Below are 26318 nucleotides of genomic sequence, written 5' to 3' on the forward strand. Positions count from 1 at the left end.
TACTTTTTTTGAAAGTTTATTTATTTTGAGAGAGAATGAGACAGCGTGCATGTGTGGGAGGGGCAGAGAGAGAGCGAGAGAGAGAATTCTAAGCTAATATACTTAATAGCTAATAGAATTCTAAGCTAATAGAATTAGCGAATAGCACAGAGCCTGATGACAGGGCTCAATCTCATGAACCGTGAGACCATGGCCTGAACCGAGATCAAGAGTTGGATGCTTAACCAACTGAGCCACACAGGTACCCCTCTTGTAACTTTTTTCTTTTTAAAATAAACCTCATAGTCCTATGCCCATTGATGTGCCTAGGTCACAGTCTTGGCTGCCTAAGAGCATTAAGCCAGTTTAGCTTTTTTAATTTGTCTGAAAAATTTGCCAACTAAAGCAATATATTTATTTTTATAAGTCAGATACACATTTCCATGAGATGATCTATTTCTGGGTCCTTGAAAATTTATTGAAACTTTGTAAAGATTCAAATTATTTATTGCTTTATAAAGGCATCTGTGACACCTATGTACATGGTCAAATCATAAAACATAAACAGCATTCGTCTGTCACACGTTCATATTCATAGCGGATTCAGCTGCCTTCTATATGAGCATCGAAGAAATGAGGGCAAAAAGGTTTGCCTCTGAAGAGTATATGATCTTGTAAGACTACAAAGTTTCATGTAGAATACCCTTGACATTCAAGCATTTTAAGAAAAAATACTTATTTATTTAAGTAATCTCTACACCCCACATGGGGCTCAAGCTCACAACCCTGAGATCAAGAGTCACAGACTCTTCCATCTAAGCCAGCCAGGCACCCCTGACATTCAAGCATTTTTAAATGTTTCGCATACTTGTGTTTCAAGCATGACTGAGGAGCTGAATCAAAGCAAAAATCTAGTGTTTTTCTAAGAAGGGAACTTACCAGTTCGACAATTTTCAGGCACACTAAAGATAGTCACTTTGTTTTCAAAATACGGAGCATTATCGTTATCATCTTCAACTTTGAATAGCAAGGGGAGCGGGTACTCTGGCGCGTAGCCGTCTGCAGTGGTTGCATAGGCATATAGCTGAAAGGTAGACAAACACCATCAGCTCCTTCTCAAATGACAAACGATACACAAAATTAGGCCTAGTGGATAGGGAAAGACATGTTGTTCAAAAAGTCCTCCACAAAAGAATATGTAACTAAGAACTTAAGCGATGGAAAACACACCAGCGCAGACAATGACCTTATGGCTTTGATACTCTTGTAGTGTTCACATTCTCCCACCAGGTACCATGCACCCCAGAATGAGGCTACTCTGCTCTCTGAATTAATCACATGCCCTCTGCTTGTTAGAGCACACAAATTTCCCCCACTTATGCTAATGACAGGTATTTTTTTTAAGACTACAAAAAACAGGATTCCATTTATTTACAGATTTGCAGAAATGTATACATAGATATCAACTATCTTCAGTGATCCAATTATGAATTCTTTTCTCCACTTATCTGTACTTTCTCATTTTTCTATCATAAATATATATTTGTTATGTATTAAAAGTGCCAATAAAATCATATACATATTTCAAACTCAATCTCATAATAATATATCTTGACCCCAAAGCTGGGATTTAATGTGTTTTCCTTGTAAACACCAATTTATTTCTTTCTACCTCTTATATGCTTTATGCATAACAATTGTTCAATAAATAGTCATTGAACTAAATAGATTTTCTCACCGACAGTACCAACTAAATGTGCCCAAGGTAAATTCTGTATTAATTCAGTTCTTCGGAACAATCAATTCTTCCTGATTGTCCTGCTGTGACCATCTTCCAAAATGAACCAGGATTAAAATTCCAGGTATTTAACTCCTCCCTGTCTTTCAATAGCCTGATTAGTTGCCAAGCTCTAGGGATTATGGCATTTCTGTGTCTCTGGCATCCATTATCTCTTTTTAAATCCTTAAAAAATTTTGTTAATCTATTTATTTTGAAAGACAAAGAGAGCCCACACACATAAGCAGGGGAGGGGCAGAGAGAAAGCGAGACAGAATCCCAGGTACTATTTTGGGTACCTGGTTTTATTTTGTTACCAGTGATGAGTTAAGTATCTCCAAAATAACTCAAAACTGAAATCATTATTGTAGAGAGGATGATCCAGATTAGGAATATAGCTAAACTTTAAAGCATAGCCTCGCTCCCGAGGGGAATCCATTTATACTCCAATAATAAAGAAATTATTTATATACTTTCTTATTTAGTCATTAAAGCAACAGTTCCAAAACTCAATAATAGTAATGGTTTTACAGTTTAGTTCCCATTATTTTATACTGAAAGCAATAATCATATATATTCAAGTATATGAATATTGTTTAAAAGAAGTATAATATAGAATATTATACTTTAAAATTAGTCACATTTTTAGCTGAATTAGAAGAGTATTATTTACATTTCAGGTGTGTTTTTGATATATTGTTTCTCCCTTGAATTCTTCTGTAGCTTGGAGAATCTCATTTCTTTTAGCCCTTTTGCACTGCAATTTGCTGAAATTTTCTTTATCTTTGAGAAGATGCAAATAGTTGCCAACAGAAGTGGGGACTTGAGTTTGACCTTGTAATGAAAGATATCTAATGTTGACTGAGCAGAGTTATGGAGAGAGCAGTGCCACCAAAGCTGAGTGGGTACAGAATGTGATTTGCAACATACATATAAAGACAATGGGTAGACCTATGAGTCTAGAAAAGAAACACATGTTGCAAGATAATAAGGCTCTGGTTGGATAGGTAAGGGATTACACTGAAACCCAATTTTCCCCTATGTATTTGCAAAAAATACAGATTATCCTCAACACTCAAAGAGAAAAGTGTTTATAACTGCTTTTTCATATATAACTTGGAATTATTGAAGAAAATCCTCTTCTTATTTTTTGAAAAACTTGGAAAAAATGGCCTTAAACACATCCCTGAAAGATAAGATGAATTTAATGGTTTAAGACAAACTCCTCAAACTGCAATAATGGTGCGACTCATCCAGAAAAATATTTACAAGCCAAGATTAAACATGATAACAGGTGGCAAGTGAGAGAACAGAAGCACAAAAAGGATATGTATTGAATTAGATTCATGGTTACTTGTTCTCAGTAATCAATAAAATTGAATTATTTCAAGTAATAATAACTGGTTAACACATAACATTTATATATAGGTTATATAAATGCAAAAAGTTGGGAAATCCCATCAAAATCCTACTTTGAAGGCAAAATCCTATAGCATGTGTATTGTTCGATCTGCCACTAGAATTGTTTTTAAAGAGCTTTACAGTTTATATATTGATATCACCAATATTATGGTGTTTAATGATGGCAACAGCTCTGAGGTAGGTAAGAGAACTATTAGAAGCCCATAAAATACAGAAGGAAACAGATTCTTGAAGGTTGTGACCCTTCCAAGGCTAAAAGAAAAAGTGGCAGATACTGAAGATCTACTAATTTCCAGAGAAATAAGCTTTCCAATATAAAGCAATGAGTGAAATTGATTTGATAGGAAAGCAAAGACATATTATTATTATTATTATTTAATGTTTGTTTATTTTTGAGAGAGAGGGAGACACAGAGTGTGAGCTGGGGAGGGTCAGAGAGGGAGACATAGAATCCGAAGCAGGGTACAGGCTCTGAGCTGTCAGCACAGAGCCTGACATGGGGCTGGAACTCAACAACCATGAGATCATGACCTGAGCCAAAGTCGGATGCTCAACTGACTGAGCCACCCAGGTGCCGCAAAGACATATTATTTTAATTTGCACCTTTATGTTGGTAAAGAAGGCTTCCATTCTATATTGCCTCAAGTGATTTCAGAACTTGCATCATGTTTACATCTGTTATACTTTCTTTTATGAATCTTACTAATTTGCAAGTGATATTTCTTAATATCAATTCAATCCTATGTTAATTGGAACTAGAGAAATATTGGTAATTCTGAAATAAAAATTAGCCAAAAGCCACTTTAAGCATGAACTCCAAACTATTTTATTCCTTCGTCCTTTAAAGGATGTTAAAAAATAGCAAAGTAACTTTTTTATAAGTAATCTCTGCACCCAATGTGGGGCTCAAACTCATAGCCCTGAGATCAAGAGTTACATGCTTTACCAACTTGAGCCAGCGAGGCATCCCAATGTAACTTATTTTTAAAGTTAAACTATCCTCTCCTCCTTTTTACTGGCAATGATCCAGTGGGAAGCAGCTGAAGACCTTCAAATTCCAAAATCCAAAAGCAGAATGTTATCAGCAGAATAAGAAATGAAATGTATGTTGTAGCATACAGAGTATGCACCTTTTTTTTCTCCTCAAGAGAGACTACTAATGTTAGATCTTTTCTTCTTGTGAAGAAGCTATAAAAGGGGCAGAGAATTTACATGTTTACACCCATGCACACACATACACACATCTGTATCTATATATTTATCAGTTATTCATTTGTTTTCTAGATAGATCAAAATGTTTGCAATAATGCTTAACACACCTTTCCTGTAAGAGTCCATGCAAGCTATTTTTTTAAGATTTTCTTTTTAACTAATCTCTACACCCAATGCGGGGCTCAAACTCACAACCCCTAGGTCAAGAATGGCACGCTCCACTGAATGAGGAGCCAGGCACCCATATGTAAGCTATTTTTTAAAGTAATGATTTGATATTATTATGAATAAATATGTTTATTCAGAGAATTGGGGTGGAGCATAAAATTATAAAGAAAATACGTCATTCTGATCCAGTCATTTAATTTAATTATGACATCCCTAAAGTGGGCCGTTAGTATTGTTCTAAAAATTTCACCACCTTATACGGTGCTTTGACATCCTTAGGATAGGGTGTCCACCCTCTACCCTACCCCACCCCCAATCATTAACTTCTTTCACGGCTGCCTTTATGCGGCTACCACTTCCTACTTACGTTCCAGATATCTAAGATGTTACTGTCTGGACTACCCAAGTATGAGATAATTTTCCCTTTTATGTACTCCTTTATCAAAGAGTTCTTTCATTATACTCATAATTCACATATCCTAATGCTTAAACAATTTAATTCATCATCTCCCTAAAACTCACTCTGAATTTCTCCTGTATGTCAGATTAGACATCCGAACATAAGGAAATATGTGAAGTCTGAAAGAGAAAAAAAAATATTTAATTCTCAGAAGAGCTAAAATTTTCCTTTGGGTCAAATTAGATAGACTAAGAGGAATTGGTAAACTTATTCTGGATTACCAAAGAAGGAAAATAAATATCATAGGTTTTCATGGCTGGAGGATAGTCAGAGAGAAGAGAAGAAGCACAATATTATTCAAGAAGTGAAAGCAGTGAATGTCAATCTTAGGATACGTTTAGAATTACACTGGGTAACTTCAAATTTTTAATTGCCTGGGCCCCATCCCAGAACAATTAAATCAGAATTTCTGGGAAATGACCTGAGCATCAGTAGTGTTTAGAAAGTTCTCATGTGATTTATAATGTACAGTCGGGTTGAGACTAGTTGAACGATGCTATTATAGGGAAATTGAAACTCAACAGAATTTACTATTGTCCCAAGATTCTATAGATCAAAGCCTTTCATTTAAAATTCTGTCATTACGGGGCGCCTGGGTGGCTCAGTCGGTTAACCCTCCCACTTCAGCTCAGGTCACGATCTCGCGGTCCATGAGTTCAAGCCCCGCGTCGGGCTCTGGGCTGATGGCTCAGAGCCTGGAGCCTGCTTCCGATTCTGTGTCTCCCTCTCTCTCTGCCCCTCCCCCGTTCATGCTCTGTCTCTCTCTGTCTCAAAAATAAATAAACGTTAAAAAAAATTTAAAAAAAAGTAAATAAAATTGTCATTACATTAAAAATTTTTAAGTTTATTTATTTATTTAGAGAAAGAGAGACAGAGAGAGAGAGACAGAGAGAGAGAGAGAAAGCGTGAGCAAGAAGGGGCGGGGCAGAGAGAGGGAGAGAGAGAGAATCTCAAACAGGCTCCACGCTCAAACTCACCGTGAGATCATGACCTGAGCAGAAATCAAAAGTCTAACACTTAACACCCTGAGCCACCCAGGTGCCCCATCATTACATTTTCTCCCCTTTCTTCTCTTATGATATCCATTATCTTTCTTTATCAATGGTACTAATAGAAATTTGAAGTTTATGTTATATATTGATAATATTTAAATATTAAGTCAAATAATTGATTCTTCTAACATGCAAATAAGCAGCATTGAAAATATTAATACAGTTATTTGAAAGGTAATTCTGAATAAACAATCCAATAATCTTACCGGAAACTGTTCATATTGCTCACGGTCTATGCTTCGCGTACAAAAGATATCTCCTGTGTCCTTATCTATGTAGAACAAATTGAAGGGCTCTTTGTCCACGCCTGGTCCACTTATGGAGTAAAAGATGGTGTAGTTCTGTGCAGCATCAGATTGGACCTGTAACAATAAGTGACAATTTAGGAAAAGAACAAATATGCGATGATAAACATCTTCAACCTAATAAGTGGTGATGTTTCCATTTTTAGCACTTCCTCTCTTTCCTATTCGCCTACTCTTTCTTTCCCTTACTTATTTTCTCATCATCTCCCATATTTTTCTAAATTCTTATTCATCTTCTGCAACGTGCAAAGCCACAAACTCAATCATCTATTGGATCCCAAATTCTTTTGAGTGATCTGCATATTTATGGGAAATCTTGGAGCTATACCTTTACAATTCCTATTCACTTAATTATTATTAGTATATAAAGTATAGGAACAATTTCAGTGTGTTGAGTTATTTGGAATGGAAACATTTCTGATTAAAAAAAATAGAAATAATGCAACTTTCCTCCCACAATTAATTCATAATTTCAAACCTGACCTACTTTTACACTGCAGCGTTCTGACAGTGATGCCACCTTTTTGATCAACAAAAATACTGGTCTTTTCTGTGTGGATAACTTTATTTATTTATTTATTTATTTATTTATTTATTTATTTGAAGACTTTATTTTTAAGTAATCTCTACACACAACGTGGGTCTTGAACTCACAACCCAAAGATCAAGAGTCGCATATCCTACCCACTGAACCAGCTAGGCACCCTGGATAAGTATTAATGAAAGGGACAGTTGAATTATGCAAAATCTGCTAGGCATGTCCTCTGTCCAAGAATGCTAAATTCTGGTAGACTATTCAGGAGAATCTGGATATAGACCCAAGAGCATCAACAACTCAGTATCTGAAACTTGTCACTGAATGTTAAATACGATTTCTGGAGGAAAGTGACAAAACACACTGATTCTTTTCTAGTTCTGGTGAATAGATGATCCTTATTAGTACAAACAGCTTAAAGTCTTGATTCAATTCAAATGGATTGAATTTTAAAATAAACAAGCAAAATTTTAAAAATAAACAAGCAAAAAGCCTCCACTCTACAAAGTCAAACGAGGTAAAATGTACCTGCTGAACATGCTGCGGAAATGGACCTAAGGAGTTCTCCATCAGTGAACAGGGAATAGGGGCCCATCGCCTCTTGCTGCGCTTGAGAACTGGGTCTTTTGTGTGTCTCTTCTTGGGAACCTGCGTGCGATGAGACATGAAGAAATACAATACTGCCTGTCATCAGGAACTGTGATTTTCACATGTACATTAACATGAGGAAAATAAGTAAGAGTTGTACATAACAAGATCACAGGTAATACCCTCACCATTTCTGTTTTGTATTACTAAGATTCATACACACACTTAAGAACCAGTTTCACCTGATTTAATGAGTTAATCAACCAGAACTTTGTAAGGCATGGATGAAAGATGCCATCTTGAGGAGTATATACCCCCTAAAAACAGGTAATCTGTTAACAAAAGCTAAAAATTAGTTTTATTCTGTTAGGAGTGGTACAACCGACATTTTTTAAAATACTAACTATGGTGCAAAGCATTTGTATAACTGTACAGAGACAGAGGTCAGCATTTGTTCAAGTATATTTTATTTTATGTAATGTGAAAACTCTCTAATAAGAAATAATGTTTTACAAGCCTTTTCCTAAATTTGTAATATATGTAATGCATATTAATATGTAAGCATATTCTAAATTTGGTGAAGAATTCTTATAATCCAAAGGAATTTAACTAGAGGGGGTCTCCCATAAATCAAATCACTTATTAATAAATTATTTCATAAAACCGATTCATTGGGCAGAATTTGGTTAAAGTGAGACCTATGTGAATTTCAGTAACCTCTCCCTTCCCACTCCTTGATCACTATTACTCACTTCAGGAAAATGAGCCTAGAGCCAAAACATTCAAACCAATCTTGTGGACTGGCTATACTTCATTCTCTGAGGAAACTGACCGGTGGAATTGTCTATTAAATTGGGAGTAAGCTTTAGAGAATCTCTTTAAAGAGACTGAAACCCATAGTCACTTGGGAGAAAGCCACTCAGGGTAGAGTGCCACACCTCCAACCTGAATCCATTTCCACTGAGTTTTAGACCCACCCCTGCCCGTTCTTCAGGTTGGTTGTGCTGTTAGCCACACCTCAAACCACTATCTGAAACCTATGATATTCTGAGTTTGCTCCCCGGCCCCAGAGCTGTTCATTCTTACACCATTTTGCAAATAGCTCTCCCACGCCTTAAAACTGTCTAGTCTTTACATAAGTTAATTAGAAGTAGAATAAACAAACAAGCAAGCATTCAGGAACAATGATTTTAACAGTGGAAGGAAATCTATGAAATGAAGAGTTCTCATAAAGCAGAGTATTACACTTAAGTCTTGACCTATATACCTTCTTTCCTCTCACATCCAGTACAATTTCTATCTCTTTCTGTTCCTGTCTCTGGTCATCTGAAAGAGAAATGTAAAAGCTTTTCCTTGCAGAAGACAAAATGAGGTCATGTGTTGTGTAGATGGAGCCATCTTCTAGAATTCTGAAGTCGGGATCACTTGACAGGATTAGGCTGGCTGACTGGAAGCATTCTTTTGGATTCACTGCAGGGAAGAAATTCACAGTAATTTGTAAAATAAAACAGGAATAGAACAAGTTTTACAGGACTGGCAACTGTGAGTGCTTGAGAAGCAGCAAGAGGGAGGTTACCCTTGGAATTTATTGAGTACCTACTATTATAAAATTTAGGGGCCATGGAAATTAAATAATTAAATAAATGGAGTCATGGTTTCTAGTATTTTCATCATAAATTAATTTGTGAATAGATAAAAAATATTTTCTTAGTGTCCCTGGATTTACTGTTTCCACTTGAACTCTTATTTATGGGTTTGTACATATATATATACATATATATATATATATATATATATGTATATATATATGTGTGTGTGTGTGTGTGTACATATACACATATATATAAATTTGTGTATATATATATAACAGATATATATACACAAATTTATCATTTTATATGTAGTATAACTGTATGATATCAGTAAATTTGGAGCTTGTTTGCAATTATCTTTGGTAGTTAAAACTGTCTTGCAAAAAGTAAGAAAACTAGTCTATACTTAAGTAATACTTAGTATATATTGTGGTTGTTATCAAAATATTTCCTTTACAGATTCATATTTAACATATTTAGCATATTTGCTATATGTCTATAAAATATAGATTGTTTATCTTTCTAAGTGTTTTTAGAAGGTATAAGGCAGTGGATTAATTTAAAACTTCAAAGCACTGGGCAAACGATGTCTGTCTTGGAAAGGATACCACTGCTGTATTGAAGATGTAAACTTAAGGCCAATGAAAAACCTTGATGGAAGGAATGTGAGCCTTGGACTCGGACCAACCAACCTACGTTTTAGGGACGGCTCTGAGAGTAAGATTTGTTGCAGTTTTGACTTTCACAAGCTATTCTGTGTCATAGATCACAAATTCTTGGTGAATATTTGTTCATTATAATTAACCTTAAGCACAAATATGATGTGGGGGCATTTAAATTTTGACACATTTGTTTTATATCTAATCAATTAAAGAACAACTGGCTTTGGAATTTTGGCAGCAGATTAGCTGATACGGATTAAGATATGCTTCTGGTTTTGGTGCCTTTATTCATTTCAACTAAGCCAATTTAGAGCTTTGATGTTTGCTAACTCTCTGGCAAGAAAAGTATACAACTAACTTGGTACTTTAATTGTTTCTAACCACTACCAAAACAGAGTAGTCCATCTTTCATTTTAGGTCGAATTTTAATGCCAAGTAGCTACTACATGGCTTTATCCCAAAGTTTACTAGAGCACCCTGAAGCTCGATATAGCAGTGAAAACTATAATACTGTTTTAATACTGTTTCTCACCTTTGCCTACAAGTGTTTCAGCCTGAAGATGAGAAGGAACTTGAAGAGAAATTTTCCGACAAGCATCGCAAGATAATATTAAAACCTCAAAAAAGAAAAAAGAAAAAAAAATCAGGAATTTTATTTGATCACAAACTTTCACGTTACAGTTTCGTCTTATTGATAAAAATCGTGTCAATTTCAGAAACAAATTTATCTTCTAGTCCTTCAGCATTTTTCATATTCATTTGAAAAGGGAAGAGCAAAGGAAATGGCTTTAGGGGCACCATAGTCATTCAGTATCAATGAAAAATTAGAGTGAATAGTAGTTCTTAGAACCCAAATCATATTGTGTCATTTGTAAGAATGGCTTACAAACCATTGATTTTATATAAAGGTTATCATCTCTAAGACCAATTATAAATGTTACTGTGATTTCTTAGCGTGAAGAAAGCACTTAACTTGAGAATTTAATGATCCAATATTTATACACAAATTATTTCCACAACCCCACACAATTTGAGATTGTAGTTGATTAAGGCTAGAAACCATTGGAGGATTTTTTTTAACCTTGTAAAGAACACCACCCACAAATATTCACTCATCTCAGGTGGCTCCTGGGACTGGCTTGGCATAAACATCAAAGTTTAAATGATCTCAAACCAAAAAACTAGTCTAAAAAGAAATATAATTCAAAATATAGAGAGTAGCCTTCAACAGGGTAAAGATCTGTAATTAAATTCAAGACACAACTATTGTTTTAAACAGCTAGATAGTCAAAGGAAAAAAGACAGACCACTTGGGGGAAAAAGTTACTAGTTTAAAAGTATCGTCAGGTTCAAAATATAGTTTGCTTCTTTCTCTTCACATTCTGTATTTATTTGCCTTCTCTCCTGTTTACCACTATGACTGCTTTTTGATTGTTTAAATACAAGATATAGCAGGGCTAGATTTCCCAGGAACAGGTCAATTTTATTATGATTTTTTTCTGAGGACATATTTCTAGTTATGGGACCTATTATTTGGGAGAGAAAGAGGGCATTATTATCCATACTTGGATATACTGCATCAGCCTATTTAAATAGTTTGTAGTTTTACAAAAACACTGTTAGGCAAATAATACCAAACACTGGAATTTAAAAAGTTACATTTGTACTCAGTTTAATTAATTAATTATATTATTATTATTTTTTTAGCTTCCCTGTAATGTTTTTACAACTCCACACATTTTCCTTCCTGTAATGTAGCAGCAGGCTGATCATATAGTCACCTAATGATCTTTCTGTTTCCAGGCCTCTCTTCCAAGAGCTTGCAAGTTACTTAAGGGGAAAAAACACACCTGCCTTGTTCTCTGTTACAAACTCAGTGTCTAGCACAAGGTAGGTATTTAAACATAAGACATTCTTATTTATTTGACTTTTTAATATACTCATCCCTAATGCCAAGGAATAAACTACATTTATATCTCAAGAACTTTCAGAACATAAAGAATTCTATTAGTAACGATCTCAATATATGATGTAGAAAGACTATTTTGTAATTGACAAAATATATATATATGTGTGTGTGTGTGTGTGTGTGTGTGTGTGCGCACATCTGTATCTGTATATGTACGTGTTTGTATGTATACACATGTCTAGCCTATATATACACATACATTATTCTCATAGGATATAGCCACATCCCTACTCCCACAACCATCTTCTTTCCTACCTGCCCTACGATCCCAACTTGTTTGCTTCTGCCTCTGTAGGCAAAGCCAGTGGAGGTCACCGGAAGTACTACTCCAGTCTTCAACTTAAATTAACAGCTTAATGATTTACAGGGAGCTGGGGTCAGACACCTTTTAATTATTATGGGGGTTAGGGATGGATGGGCAAGGGATGATCCAAAGGATACTGGACACAGAAGAGACCAGAAGCAAAAGAAAACTGGACGAGTCCCTCAAAAATCTTTCACCACATTTTACCTACTGCTAACTCAAGGTGGTCTCTGACGTTGTTGTTATTGTCTCCCCTAGGCAGTTACAGAATGAGAATCTGACCATCATATATTTATATGGAGAAAATGTTTATCCCCATACAGTAAAATCTTTAAATTCTGAAACTAAAATGGAGAGAGAGAGAAAGAAAGAAAATGCACAGCTCAGAAATGCCAGATGGAGATATGGGACAAGTCTCCTCTCCCTCATCCCCACCAAAGAAAAATAGCACCTGAGTACACACTTATGAAGCTATGAAAACCCAAGTGGAAGCCAAGGTCATGGATTGTTTTCAATGGCTGTCACATTTTTCTTTATTGTTTTTCTCAAGTTAAACCCCTTGCTTGAACTGGGAGTTCTGCACTTCTCTTAGCTTCGGGTGGGTAAAATGAAAGTCCTGGATAATACACATCCCCACCCAGACTTCCTTCTCCTCTTCTTGCAGCTCAGTGGAACTAAGCGTGACAAACAACTACAGCGCATTTAATGACTGGTAGTGAGAGGAAACCTCAGAACCTTCTGGGACAAATGCCCAAGGAATGAATTCACTCCAATGTTCCTTAGGAAAACACCACAGCAAGACTGAACAGGGATTCCCTTGAAAAACTTCAACATGCTGGCAGTGGGCATGCGAAGAATAAACAAAACACCTGCTAACCCGGGTCACATGTATCTCAGCTCTTGCTTGGGTTTTTCTCAGATCTGTTTTTGTTTTCTCAGTCTATCTTCTGGGCCTTCCACTGCCACCCCTGCTCCCTTTCAAGCCCAAACTAGAGGGAGGAAGCTCGTAGTAACATGCATGAATTCCTTGATCCTTTGGTTGTTACTCACCAGGAGACAGAAAAGGAGCTGCTTACGGAAGATGCTCCCTGGGGCAGCAGAGGCCACAGCCATCAGAAGTGGTCCCAATGGTCAGGGATGGTGGCTGGATAATAGGGCAGCTTGGGATGCACAGGGTGGCTTAAGCAGATTCCCAGTGGCTGGCAATTGTGCGGGTGTTTCTGCTGCCACCTTGATGCAGCCGAGCTTGGTTTGGAAGAGAGTCAGGAGGCCAGTGATAAGAGACAGGAGATGGAGCCGCGGGAGAATTGCTTTCCTCCTATTCCCAGGTCAGTCTTCCTCCTTCCAATTCAATTACTTCTGAATGTAAAGAGGTTTTCCTACAAGTGGGGAGGGTGGGGTACAAACCACCCCAAAGCCCGGTCACTAGCTCCTCCTCACAGCTTTCAAAATTTCTCCTGCCACTTGACACATAGGCAGAAGCAAGAGGGAACACCCTCCATCCTCAAACCTCCTCCTTTTCCCCCCAGGTTGATGCTCCCCGGTTATTACCCACTCCCACGTCCTCCCCTCCTTCTTCTTGGCCTTATTAACCTGTCTTGCCCCTAGGTACACACACAAATGGTGCACAAACTCCATACATGGAAGTGATGCCTCCTCAGCTGCCGTTTTGGCAAATCAGGGGACATATGCATGTGTAATCACAGCCATCGGAACTTATCTCCTTATCTCAGCGTTTAGGTGTTGTCTGCCTCAGACAGCACCAGAGTTCTGCAGGAGATCTGGCGCTCCGGTCACAGCAGCAACTTCTCTGTGTTTACCCCCGTCATCGTCTGTCCACTGTGGTTTGGTCTTCGAGGTGTCACCAAGAATTTAGCAGAGTGTACATAGACCTCATAAAAGTTAGAGAACAAGGAAATAGCTGGCAGATAATTTTTTTATTGCAATCTTTGTTTGTCACTCATCACGAGGCAATCTATTTTCCTCCTTGACTGTCACTGTTTGAGAGCAACTACGATCTGGGACCAACTCTCTTTAAAATCACTCCGTTCACCCGACTTACTTACACATTACATGCAAGATATCCTAGCCCAAAAGTACTATATTCCACTGAGGTTAGTTTTTGTTTGTCTGTCTGTTTTTCTTTTTTCTTTGTCACTCTATTCGTTTTGACAGAGAGGGGCAGAGAGAAAATCCCAAGCAGGCTCTGCCTCATCAGTGCAGAACCCAACATGGGGCTCAAACTCGCGAACCGTCAGATTGTGACCTGAGCCGAAATCAAGAGTCAGATTGCTTAACCCACGGACCCACCAAGGCACCCCCGTCGAGTATAGTCTTTTGAAACCTAATAACCCTTGCAAGAACTGCAGCATCATTTCTCCTATCACAAGTCAGTGAGTTCAGTATTGACTGCACCCGTCAGCAGTGACGGAAGTTAGGACAGGAAGGCAAATATTTTCAAATGGTAATTGTTTAATATAGGGTATAGAGAAGGCACTAACATTCATCCCTCCTGAGCCACTGCTAAAAATCAGGATGTGGCAGGCATTTCAGTGAATCCTCTCAAACAGCCCAGTGAGGGCTCCTTTCAAATGGTAAAATCGTGAACAAGTATGCGATCATCCTTTGCCCACTGACCCGATGAAGAAGAAGTTAACATTGGAACCCAAGCCTGACTGCCTCCAAAAGGCCACTTTTTCACTCTCTCCTGCTATTTCGATGATAAGTATATACACATATGTTGAAAAGGAACAGAAAGTGATGATCAGGCAAGTAAGAGTTCAGCCTTGCTCAACAATAAGTCAGGTTGGAACTAGTAAAATGTATTCAGAAGCAGTTATAATCTATGCTTCTTAATGGCAGCCCATTATTCTGGAATACTGTGGGCACCTGGCCCCTTCTTTTTTTTTTTTAATGTTTATTTATTTTTGAGAGAGAAAGACACGGAGCGTGAACAGGGGAGGGGCAGAGAAAGATGGAGGTACAGAATCTAAAGCAGGCTCCAGGCTCAGCTGTGAGCACAGAGCCTGACATGGGGCGCGAACGCAGGAACCATGAGATCATGACCTGAGCTGAAGTCAGATGCTTAACCGACTGAGCCACCCAGGTGCTCCCCTGGCCTCTTTTTTGGACAGCCATCCTATAGTCAAGGAAATGCATTTATGTAATGCATTTATGTTATAAATTCTTATAAGTGAAATTACTCCCCTTGCTCCTGCTACTGACATTTCTACCTCGTGTTCAACTGAAAAGTAAAGGCACAACCCAATACCCGTGATGATGAGAAAGAAAGTATGAAAGATTTTCTTTTCATTATTTCACAGTGGGAGCAATTCCTTCTTGCATATAAACGTGGGAATAATAATATAACCGCTTCTTTGAAATTGGAGGCTGGGAATATTTGGGAAATAAAAGACCATGGAAGAAGAACTGAGAGATATCTTGTAGTATTTTATGGCCAAAGGTATAGCTACTGATACATATATTTTGTGTCTGCATTGGAATTTGGCTCTGAGAAAATAGAATCACTTTAATTGGATATGTTAATATTTGATACTTTGGGAGAAAAGAATAGAAATATAGAAATAGGAATAAAAAAGTATATGTGTAGATCCAAAGGTAATTCTTTCTGTGTATGTTTGGGCATGATTATCTAAGTGTATATTTAAATGCATGTATACTTAAACATATTTATAATATATATTTTTTAGAAAGAGCTCTATTTTATTTTCATTTTTATGTGTGTGTTTGTTGTATTTTGTTTTAATCTATGCCTAAATTACCAGCATAACTGAATGACTGATAGCATAGAACAGTGGTTAAAAGCTCAGATTTTGCAGATTAGGAGTTTAGACTCTGCAGCTAGAATGCCTGGGTTCAACCCCTGTCTTTACTACTTACTAGCGATATACCATTAAGCGAGTTGCTTAACTCTTCTGCCCCTCAGACTCTTCATCTATAAAATGGGGGTAATAATAGCTGCTAATCTATAGATTATTATGAGGATAAATGTGATTATACACAGAAAGCACTTTGAACAGTGTTTGGCTCATAGCAAGCACTAATATTTTATACCATATAATTGCCTATGTATGCAATAAAAAGTTAAAGAGATTGCACTTCAAGTAAAACAAACACAAACTTATTGCAAATACAAGGTCTCTTATGTAAAAGCTATCTAAAGATATACAAACAGATGTATTCATGGAACAAATATTTAAGGGTCCAATATGGGGGTCTCACCTCTGCTAAAAGATAAGCACCATATACAGAAAAAAAAAAAAGAAAAAGGAAGACAGGCATCTTATTAAAATTTTTAAAAGGCACAACTTTGTGGAGGAAAGCACAAATGTTTTCTTTCTAGTTCAAAATATAGGGTAAAAGGAGGCACCACGGCAAATATTAAACGTCTTAGAAACTTAGAAATTAAGAACAGACAATGAGGGACGCCTAGGTGGCTCACTAGGTTAAGGGTCGGACTCTTGGTTTCCGGTTCGTGAGTTCTAGCCCCGCATTGGGCTCTGTTCTGACAGTGCACAGCAAGCCTGCTTGGGATTGTCTCTCCTTCCCTCTGCCCCTTCCCTGCTCTTGCTCTCTCTCAAAATAAATAAATAAACTTAAAAAAAAAAAAAGAATAGAGAATGATTACATTCTAAATGCAGAGTCCTATAGAAGAAAAAAATTAAATATGTAAGCATTGCATAATCTGTTTTCTACCACAGATTTATGGCCCTACAGAGAAAGATTTAAATCTAAGGACTCACATGGCCCTTATAAGTCTTTAATTTTTAACTTATGGAAGGCATGTTGAGAAAATATGTCTTCTATTAAATTTTCAAGATTGTGTCTCATGGAAATACAGTGACAAATTTCCTAAGAAGTGTTTATACACAGCCAACTTGTGGAAAGTGTTGTTTATGAATAAATTCAAAGCTTCAGAATAACCACTTATTGACAGAATTATTATCTCTGTCAGAGGACCCAATTTTCTTTCAAAAGACTCTGAACAGGTAGGAATCTGTATACACTGATGAGCCCATAACAAGGCACTTTGTGTTAAATATACATGACCAAAGATGACAGAAAAACAGGGGTAAATGAGGGTATGTGATCTTAAAATGGGAGGGTAGAAGTGTATGAACAAAGGAAAAAGAAGTCTTGGCTATAGAGAACACATTGGGTTCATGAGTTCAATGTACTGCAGTAGAAAGCCCCTTAAATTCCTTTGGATTCAGAAACTTTTATCTGGGTAAAAGGTTCTTGAAAACTAGAAGTAATTCATAAGTACTGATAACTATTGGCAATGATTTCTTCAGGCTGCTGGCATAGAATACGCATCAATTTTCATTAAAAATGACTACTTCTCATTATTCTCAAAACTGTTGGCAAACCTATGATAAGAAATGTCAGCATAAAGTCTCTGTTTAATTTAGAACTCTATTCAGCACTCACACATAACCCAAACTGGCTTAAGAGAAACAAAATAAAACAAAATAGTTGTGGACAAGGGATTTGTTAGGTCATGTAATTGGAAAGTCCAGGTATAGCTTGGATTCAGGCATAGCTCAAACCAAATGATCAAAGGATCTCACCAAGCTATTGGTGTCCATCTCTTAGCTCTTTCTTTGTGTTGGTTTTATTGTCATTCAATTTCCTTAAAGTGGAGCCAAAGATGGCCACCAGAAGCTCTAAGATTATTTTCTATCAGTTTAGTAATTCATACTTAAAAAAGCGTGTCTTGCTTCCAATAGTTTGAGCAAAACACAGTTCCACTGGTTAAATCCATGAGTTGAACATCAAGGATCAAGCCAGACCACGTAGGCAAAAAGTGGTGGAGAAGCCCTTGCCCAAAACAACTGTGGGCTATTGACAGAACAAGAAATATTGTAGATAAGCAGGCAAATCAGAAAATTTCCACCAAACTGACCTTTTCTTTATTGTCATTTCAATAATACCTATTATGCATCAAATCATTTATTAACAGCTTCTGTACTCTCAGCACTACCCATGATGCTTATGATAGAAAGCTGAAGAAAACATGACCTCTGCCCTCATGGAGCTTAAAATCTATTACACATTTTGAAAATTAAAGTACTTCATATGATGTAGTTAGGATTAAAATCTTGGCGAAATGAACATAATTGAATATTTTAGACTTTTATTCACTTCCTGAAATCTCCTCCAATTTGTTGTTGTTGTTATTGTTGGTCTTCAAAGTCAAATGTTTGAAAAGTGTGTTGTTTTTTTTTTCTATGATACATGGAATCTTACTGTCAATTATTTATCTTAAATATTAAAAATAATGTTATTAAATGTTGATTTTTATGGATAAGAATATGTATAATCACTACCTAAACTTTGTTAAGATAGAGAATTAGGGAGGAGACCTTCACCCATGATCTAAATGTAATCTTCCATTGCATATCTTCCAATCTAGTTTCTGTGTACAGAATTTTAAACATTGTTACATTGTGCTTTAATTTAACTTTGTAGAATACATTTTCCCTTTAATAATTTAATAAAACAAACATTTGTCCCATATTGTGACAAGTCCTATATAGATATGTCAATGACTGTATTAAATTCCTTCAAATAATCACATTACAATTGCTTTAACCACTCTCTAAGATTGAGAATTTAAGTTGCTCCAAATTTTTTTTCTTATTACAAAAACCATCCTGAAAGCTAAAGCCTTTTCTGGATTTTGGATCATTTCTTGAGATAGAGTCCTACACATAGACATTCTAGGTCAAAAGATAATGAGATTTAATGGCTCTTGGTATATAAAGCCAACCTACATCCCCAAAGCAGAGCACTGAAGCACATTCTGACTGATGTGAACACAAACAATAAACATCCTAGCCAGGATTGAATATTGACATTTTGTTAAAAATCCTATTTTGATAAATATGACATTATCATTTTAATCTGAATCATTTGTCTGATCATGATGTTGAGCTCTTTTCAGAACTGCTAAGCCATTGCATTTTTTTCATGATATATATACTCTTTTAATATATTAGCACATATTTGGAACTATAAGGATACTAGCACGTTTGAAGTAAACCAAACAAGTTAATAATTAAAACTCTTTTCAATGGAGCTGCTTCTTTGAGATAAGAAGATTGTTATATTTTTAGTTTTTAGCCTTTTTTATATTTGTAACTGCATCTGATGACAGTACAAAATAGTTTTGCCTTGTTAATCCTTTGAAATGCTAATATTCCCTGAGAAACTATTGGTATTTTCTGAAACAACATCCATAAAAGTCACCTAGAGTTTTATAAATTGATTTTTTGGCTAGATCGCAATGTAAATGTTGTCAATTCTATAGAAAATGTGACACATAGTCAAACTTTTTTTAATGTTTATTTATTTTTTAAGAGAGAGAGAGAGAGACAGAGTGCAAGTGGGGGAAGGGCAGAGAGAGAGGGAGATACAGAATTCGAAGCAGGCTCCAGGCTCTACACTGTCAGCACAGAGCCCGATATGGGGCTCGAACCCACAAACCGTGAGATCATGATCTGAACCAGAGTCGGATGCTTAGTGGACTGAGCCACCCATGCTCCCCAAGGAACCATTTCTAATGTATGTGTTATTGAACTGAAAATAAAAGCCATTCACCAAGGTTCCTGCAGCTTGTTTTGGATATAACAAAAATAAATGTCTCTTGATCAGATCCTGTATAGTATTTCATGAAGCACCTCTAAGAATTTGTCGTTATCTAAGGTTCATTGACCAGACTGTCATCTCAGTGGTCCTCTGTTGCTTCATGGGTCTAAGTGAAGATGAGGAATTAGACTGCTGGTCTTTACAAGGGTGGTTATGAACCGCTGCTATTTCTTACACACTGGAAGATAATTCGAAAGATGGGAATGGAAAGCAGAAACTGCTCTGCGTGATCAAACAAAACAATGTTCCCCTGCGTGGATAGAGAAACATTTTGTAAACCATGCTGTCTTTTGGTAAAAGTTGCCCTATATGAATTGGAACTAAAATGTTTCTGACACTTTCTGCCCATACTTCAAAGATGTGCATGGGTGCACTGCGTGCCTCCTAAAACAGGTCAGAGGTCTCAGGCGCAGTGAAAAAGCTCAGAGTTACTTCAGCTTAGCTTAGACTGTTAGGCTAACTGTTGCTTTTTTACTACTATTCTGAAAAGAAAGCACGAGTATGGTATGCTTTGCTTAAGCCCTGGCAGTGTTGTTATTTTACACCAAATGATTTGACTTCTAGAGCATGTGTTGCTATACCACTCTATCCCGTGGACTATTCTGGTCAAGGGAGGAGGATGGATATTGATCTTACTGGAGAGGAAGGTATATAGATTCACACCATGAACACCTGAAGACACAATATGGGGCCGGCCCAGGAAGTGGAATCAGGGAATAATTTCTGGTGACTTTCTATTTTCTGGGCTTGAGAGGAATATTTAGGTTTTGCATTGTTCTAATTTCTCTGATGTTGTAAAATGTTATATATTCTTATATATGTATAATTTCAATACCTAAATGTAAGTTTATATAGTATATCATACATTATATATTATAGAGAGAGAGTGAGAAAGAGGAAGAGAACCTAAGTCTAGGAAGACAATCATTGGGTGAACCAAGTCACAGAGGAGAAGCAGGCTGCAACTTACATTGGCTCATGGAAAGCCTGGAAAATGCCCTATTTACCTATTGTACTGAAAACAGATACTAGAAAATGAACACACCTTGATGGAATAGTTGAGTCATGCTACTTAAAAAATGGAATGTGGAGAACATTCTACAATTCTAGTCTTTCTTAAATGAAATAATTGCATACATCTCATGTGTCAGAACAATGTATCAGGTTTTTAAATTCTGTGACACAAAATTAAAGACAGGAGTAATGGTAAAAAAAAAATTAATAGACAATACCCAAGTTTATAAGTTTAAAAATAACATGCTTGACAAAAACATTAAAAAATAATAAGAGTTGAAAAGACCAGGGGTAAGAAAAAGAGACAAGACATGAAAAAGACAAAAAGAGGGTAGGATGATCGATGCAACTAGCTGTACTCAGTGCCCATTATGTACCATGCACTAGATCAGGATTTGCCCAAAGAAAAGTGAAAAGTGACAGGGCTCCAATAAGCTCACTGTCTAGTGGGGCACAAAGGGGTCATAACTAACCAACTCAGAGCAGAAGGGGCAGGGAGATCTTTCCAGAAACATCACATTTGAAATGAGTCTTGAAAGAGGTGTAGGAATGTATCAGTAAAAATGGGACGAGAAAAAGGTATTCCATGTCAATAGGGCAATAAACAATGGCACAAAAAGAGAGAGAACTCAAAGATTTTCGACGTGATCAAAGCACTCTTCATGGCTAAAACAAAAGGAAGCACAATAAAAACATGTTTATTTCACAGGTGATTAAGAAAAAACACTATAAGTCAACGTGGAATAATTCCTCTGAGCTGCACACCTTATAAGTGTCCAGACCAACCTGGGAAAGTTTGATTGAATGTAACATTGCTTTTACCAAAAAAAACAGGAAGCCTTGTTAAATTCATTTTCTAGGTCCCTGATACTAAAGACCATGAAAAACAGAGCTCTTGAGGTTATTAGTTGTTTAGGTTTTACTTTTTTTTCCTTCACATTTTATAATTTAGAGTATTTTCTTAAAAGTATTAAAATATTGTATTAGAGTTGATGAAACCCTTTCATATACATTATCTCACTTAGTCTTCCATTTCCAGATAAGAAAACTAAGAGAAAAAGGATGTGCCCAAGGTTGCACCATTGACCTTGGATATAATCAAATCAAGATCTTTTGCCCATTAAGCCCATAGATCTGGCTTACTGATTTGAGTAGTAAATTAGTGAAAAACAAAAAATTCAAGGCTGTAAGACAAGAAGTTTTTTTCACAATCATAATTTCTAGAATTGGATGTTAGGTGCTCTATGATCTCAGCATACAATTCAGATGTCTAAATCCTGCAAACCTTGGGGCGCCTGGGTGGCTCAGTCGGTTGAGCGTCCGACTTCAGCTCAGGTCATGATCTCACAGTCCGTGAGTTCAAACCCCGCATCAGGCTCTGTACTGACAGCTCAGAGTCTGGAGCCTGCTTCGGATTCTGTGTCTCCCTCTCTCTCTGCCTCTCCCCCGTTTATGCGCTCTCTCTCTCTCTCTCTGCCAAAAAAAATAAACAAAAATAAAAATAAAAAAATAAATAAATTCTGCAAACCTCTTAGTGAATTTCAGTTAAAAGAAATGGCAAAATTGGGAAAATCTTTAATATTATTAGTTGTGTCATAAAACAAATAGACAAAAGATAGAATGAAAAGAAATCCTTTCTTAGACATCTATATTTCTATTTTCATTAATAAAGTATATAAGAACTTCTAACTTTCAAATGCAGTGTAGGATGTATAAAATAGTTACAGATGGAGAAAGAGAAGGTAGTAGCCCGTGAATATTTTTAGACTAAACTACATTAAAAATATACTTCTACACTTTACATTTATGGTAATTGTGGTTTCCCTAGTGCAAATGGATTAAGAATGAGCAACACTGAACAAAAGAAACTACACCCTTTTAAAGCACACTCCCTCTTAAGAATTAGCCTCAGTTAGCCACCGGGCTCAAATTATTATTGCATTGTAAGTGCTTCTGCAATCAATTGGTAACAGACGATTTCTATGCCATGAGATAATTCAGGAAAAGTTAATCTAGAAAATGCAGAGTTTGAAACTTCCCAATTTCATTCACAGAGTGTGGATTCAGATTCAATATTTTATCAGGTCCTCAGTTGGTATGAGTCTAGAAGTCCACTATTCATTAAGTATCTGGGAAAATCAATTATGCTCTAAAAATGCTTACAGTGTTGCTAGGCAGACAAAATGGATATGTATCAAAGCAAAAACAGAACAGCAACTATACAATCACATGCTAAGTATGGGTACAGAATTAAAGTTTCCAGAATTCAGAGGAAGGGCATTCAGTGAAGAATAGGATAATCAGAAAACCAAACGATCAGCACATATTAATGAGCCAATTCATTAGCCTAATAGGGTGACCTGTGAGGAACACAAGCATAGCATAAGACACAGGTCTTTAGCTTAGACAAACTAAAAGTACATTAAAACAAGGAGAGGTGAATTAATCGTGTCTTGCTAACTATAAAGGAAACAGGTTCAGAGAGAGAGGAGTATGTCCTGTAAATGGAAACATGAAAGGTAGATAGGAATTGGATAAGTAGAATGAGGATGGGAACACCTGAAATAAGAGAGATGCAGGGGAACTGACCAAAATGGATTAGAAGGAAAAGCTATTCCATGTAGAACCAACTTCATCGACTGGTATCTCCTTCTATGTGTCTGTGCTTTTCTAGGTTTTCAGCATACAGAACAGCCTCTACTCACAGCATAACAAGAGACAGAGATGAGAAAAATATTACAGCAGAGCATGATGAAATAACAGCTATGAACAAATGCCATGAGTACAGAGAAGAAAGTCATTTGGCATGGCGGACAAGAAAGGCAAGGTTATTAGATTTGGTGTGTTGCAAGGGAGGAGGTGCTATTTTAGTGGCTCTTGAAAGAGAATAGGGATTAACCAGAAAGGGGGGTCCCAAGGAAGGACAATCCCCAGAGAACTGTATAGTCAAAACTAAAAAAAGCATGCAAGAGCGATGCTTATTCAGGAAATGATCAGAAACTCCTAGACACAGACTAAATTTTCAAGTTGTATCATGAAAAGAATGGTTCAACAAAAGGGGAATTTTCATCCTACAGAAGAGGACAGTGATGATAGCATAGAATATTTGTTTTCAACTATCACATAGGAGAAATTTTACACTTGGTTCTCCTGTTCTTGTTTTTATGCTTTAGAAGTTTCAGGTTTGCAAAGACAGCACAAAGAGTTCCCATATACTTTGCACTTACTTTCCCCTTATTACTATTTTATTAATAATTATTAACATTAGTTATTAATATCATTAGTATGGTATATTCGATATTATTAATGAATCTGATTGATACATTGATACATTATTGTTAACTGAAGTCCATACTTTATTCAGATATCCTTAGTTTTTATCTAGTATGCTTTTTCTGTTCCAGTATCCCATCAAGGATAACACATTACATCAGGTAATTATGTCTTCTTGGGTTCCTCTTGACTGCAACAGTCTCTCAGGCTGTCCTTGTTTTTGGTTACCTTGACCGTTTTAAGGAGAACTGGCATTGCATGTTCTATTTGGATTTGTCCAATGTTTTTCTCATAATTAGACTGGGGTAAAGTGCCATGTTCATTACAACCTATCGAGGGTACATACTATCAACATGACTTACCCCATAATTAATTTAAAACATGCTAAGAAGTAGAAAACATTCAAAAGGAGGTAATTAAAAAGCAAGAGTTAAATACATTATTTCCAAAGACTCAGGATCAGAGAGAATGAACTTGCCTGAGTTCACCTGGCCAATAAGGAGCCAGACCAAGACTCAGACCCAATTGTCCTTATTTTAAATTGCGTGTTTCTTCTTCTACTTCATCAGGTTATAATGGTTATTAAATGAGTAAATGTCAATAAAGCTCCTGCCTGGGGTGTGCTATAAAGCTGCGTGTCCTGCTTCTCTATAGCCAATTGTGCATTATCTCTTCTAAAATCTGCACTCAGAGACATTGAGTTGGTAGCTTGAGATCAGCTATGGTGGCAGTATTTACACCATGGCAATCATCGCATGTTCTAAATCAGATGGGTTTTCTTGATAACTTGATTTTTTTCCAGAAATTCATTGTTAAGCAACCAACAAGGAAAGCATTGATTGTATATTTTGTATGTTTGTTTGTTTGTTTGTTTGTTTGTTTTTAGACCTGGACAATCTCATTCTATTTCCAATAGTAAATTAAGAAAAAAAAAAAAAAGACAAGGAAATAATACCATACATTTAATTTTCTCATAGAGGAATTAAAACAAAGGAAAAATTCTGAGCCTGCATAAAAAAATCTAACTGCAGAGGGTTTGAAGATCTAAGTGAAAAATATCCATAGGTAAAAAGGGAAGAATATAGCGAAGAAGGAAAAGAAAGAAAACCTTATTTGTTATTGCCTCAAAATGTATCATTTTGATATTATTGTTGATGATGATGCTGTTTTATTCATTTGTGTTGGTTTTGTTTGCTAAACGTGGAAATCCTACTGTGTCTAGAGCAACAACTTGATATTTACTAAATACTAGCTGCAAAATAGTCTTTCTAGGTGACATATGGATTTCTAGAAGCCCATGCTGATTTGAGAAGTACAAATGTACATAGCAGATACTGTAAATTAAAATGCTGTATATAATATTTAAACTATGACAATATAGGAGTTCTTTCATCCCTACTCCACCCACTTGGACTTGGTAGTTGCATCTGATCTTGGTTGAAAGACACCTGTCTGACAAAAAGCAGCTTTGCAGTGTCTTACTAGGCAGAGCCTCTTGGAAAGGCTGGTCAGCAGAATAACTCCCTTCCCACCCCCAATTAGTGGTATTATCTTTAAAAAGAGGATGAGCTTAAGGTGTCCTGGTGGGGAAGATTTGAAAATTGAAGGAAAATGTGCTTGATTATATGCATTCTAGACCCAGTGCTGTCAGACTCTAAGAATGTCAGTTAAGGATCTCAATTTGTTTGGATAGAATATGATGATTCAGAACTGGTAAGGAAAGAAGGATCTGATTGTAGAGAAAGAAATGCTCCCCGAAAAAAAAATATCACTTAAAAATGTGTTTTTGGTGTTTAGAGTGATTATATAAACACAAATATTTTACCACTATTTAGTTTGTTGTTTTTATACGCTGTGTGCATATGTGAATGCATATAAAATAAATATTGCAAATTGGTTCTTGAATGCCCTGAAAGGGATTGATTGATAGCTAAACTAAATATATGTACACAAACACATACACCCACAGAAAAAAAGTAGAAAAATTTAAAAGGAAATTTTTTTCAGTGAGAGGCTGCAATAAGATGAGTTTGAGGAAATTTTGTCATAAAGCAAAAACCAGACCAGTCTAGCGTGTTCTGTATTTTTATTGGATGCCTCCAGTGTTTCTCAAACTTGGCTAGTTATCAGAAACACTTAGGGTGCTTCTTAAACTGTAGGTTCCGGTGGTCCACCTCAGGCTTATGGAATCAGATTCTTGAGGGAGGGGCATAGGCATCTGTATTTTTAACAAGTGCCCCAGGTGATTTGGTTGAGTGACCAGGATGAGAAACACTGGGTAGATCAGGGATTTTCAACTTTGGCTACACACTTCAATCAGTTTAGAGTTAAAAAA

The 26318-nt window shown here is 36.4% G+C and overlaps 1 protein-coding gene across 8 annotated transcripts in view; it reads right to left on the reverse strand.

Annotated features, from left to right (window-relative positions):
- DSC1 (desmocollin 1) overlaps positions 1–26318 on the reverse strand; it is a 353895-nt gene that overhangs the window by 16918 nt on the left and 310659 nt on the right. For 6 of the 8 annotated variants that reach the window (XM_053206521.1, XM_027068700.2, XM_053206524.1 and 3 more), the window contains 5 exons: positions 10285–10369; positions 8766–8968; positions 7439–7558; positions 6277–6432; positions 919–1063 (listed from right to left, as the gene is read on the reverse strand). In XM_053206521.1, the coding sequence (XP_053062496.1) occupies positions 919–1063; positions 6277–6432; positions 7439–7558; positions 8766–8968; positions 10285–10369 (709 nt within the window). Of the gene's footprint in view, positions 1–918; positions 1064–6276; positions 6433–7438; positions 7559–8765; positions 8969–10284; positions 10370–13075; positions 13611–26318 lie in introns of those variants that run through there. The other 2 variants (XM_027068701.2, XM_027068703.2) reach the window with 2 other exon arrangements.

This window comes from Acinonyx jubatus, chromosome D3 (assembly GCF_027475565.1).
Source record: "Acinonyx jubatus isolate Ajub_Pintada_27869175 chromosome D3, VMU_Ajub_asm_v1.0, whole genome shotgun sequence".
In the NCBI taxonomy this organism is placed as follows: domain Eukaryota; kingdom Metazoa; phylum Chordata; class Mammalia; order Carnivora; family Felidae; genus Acinonyx; species Acinonyx jubatus.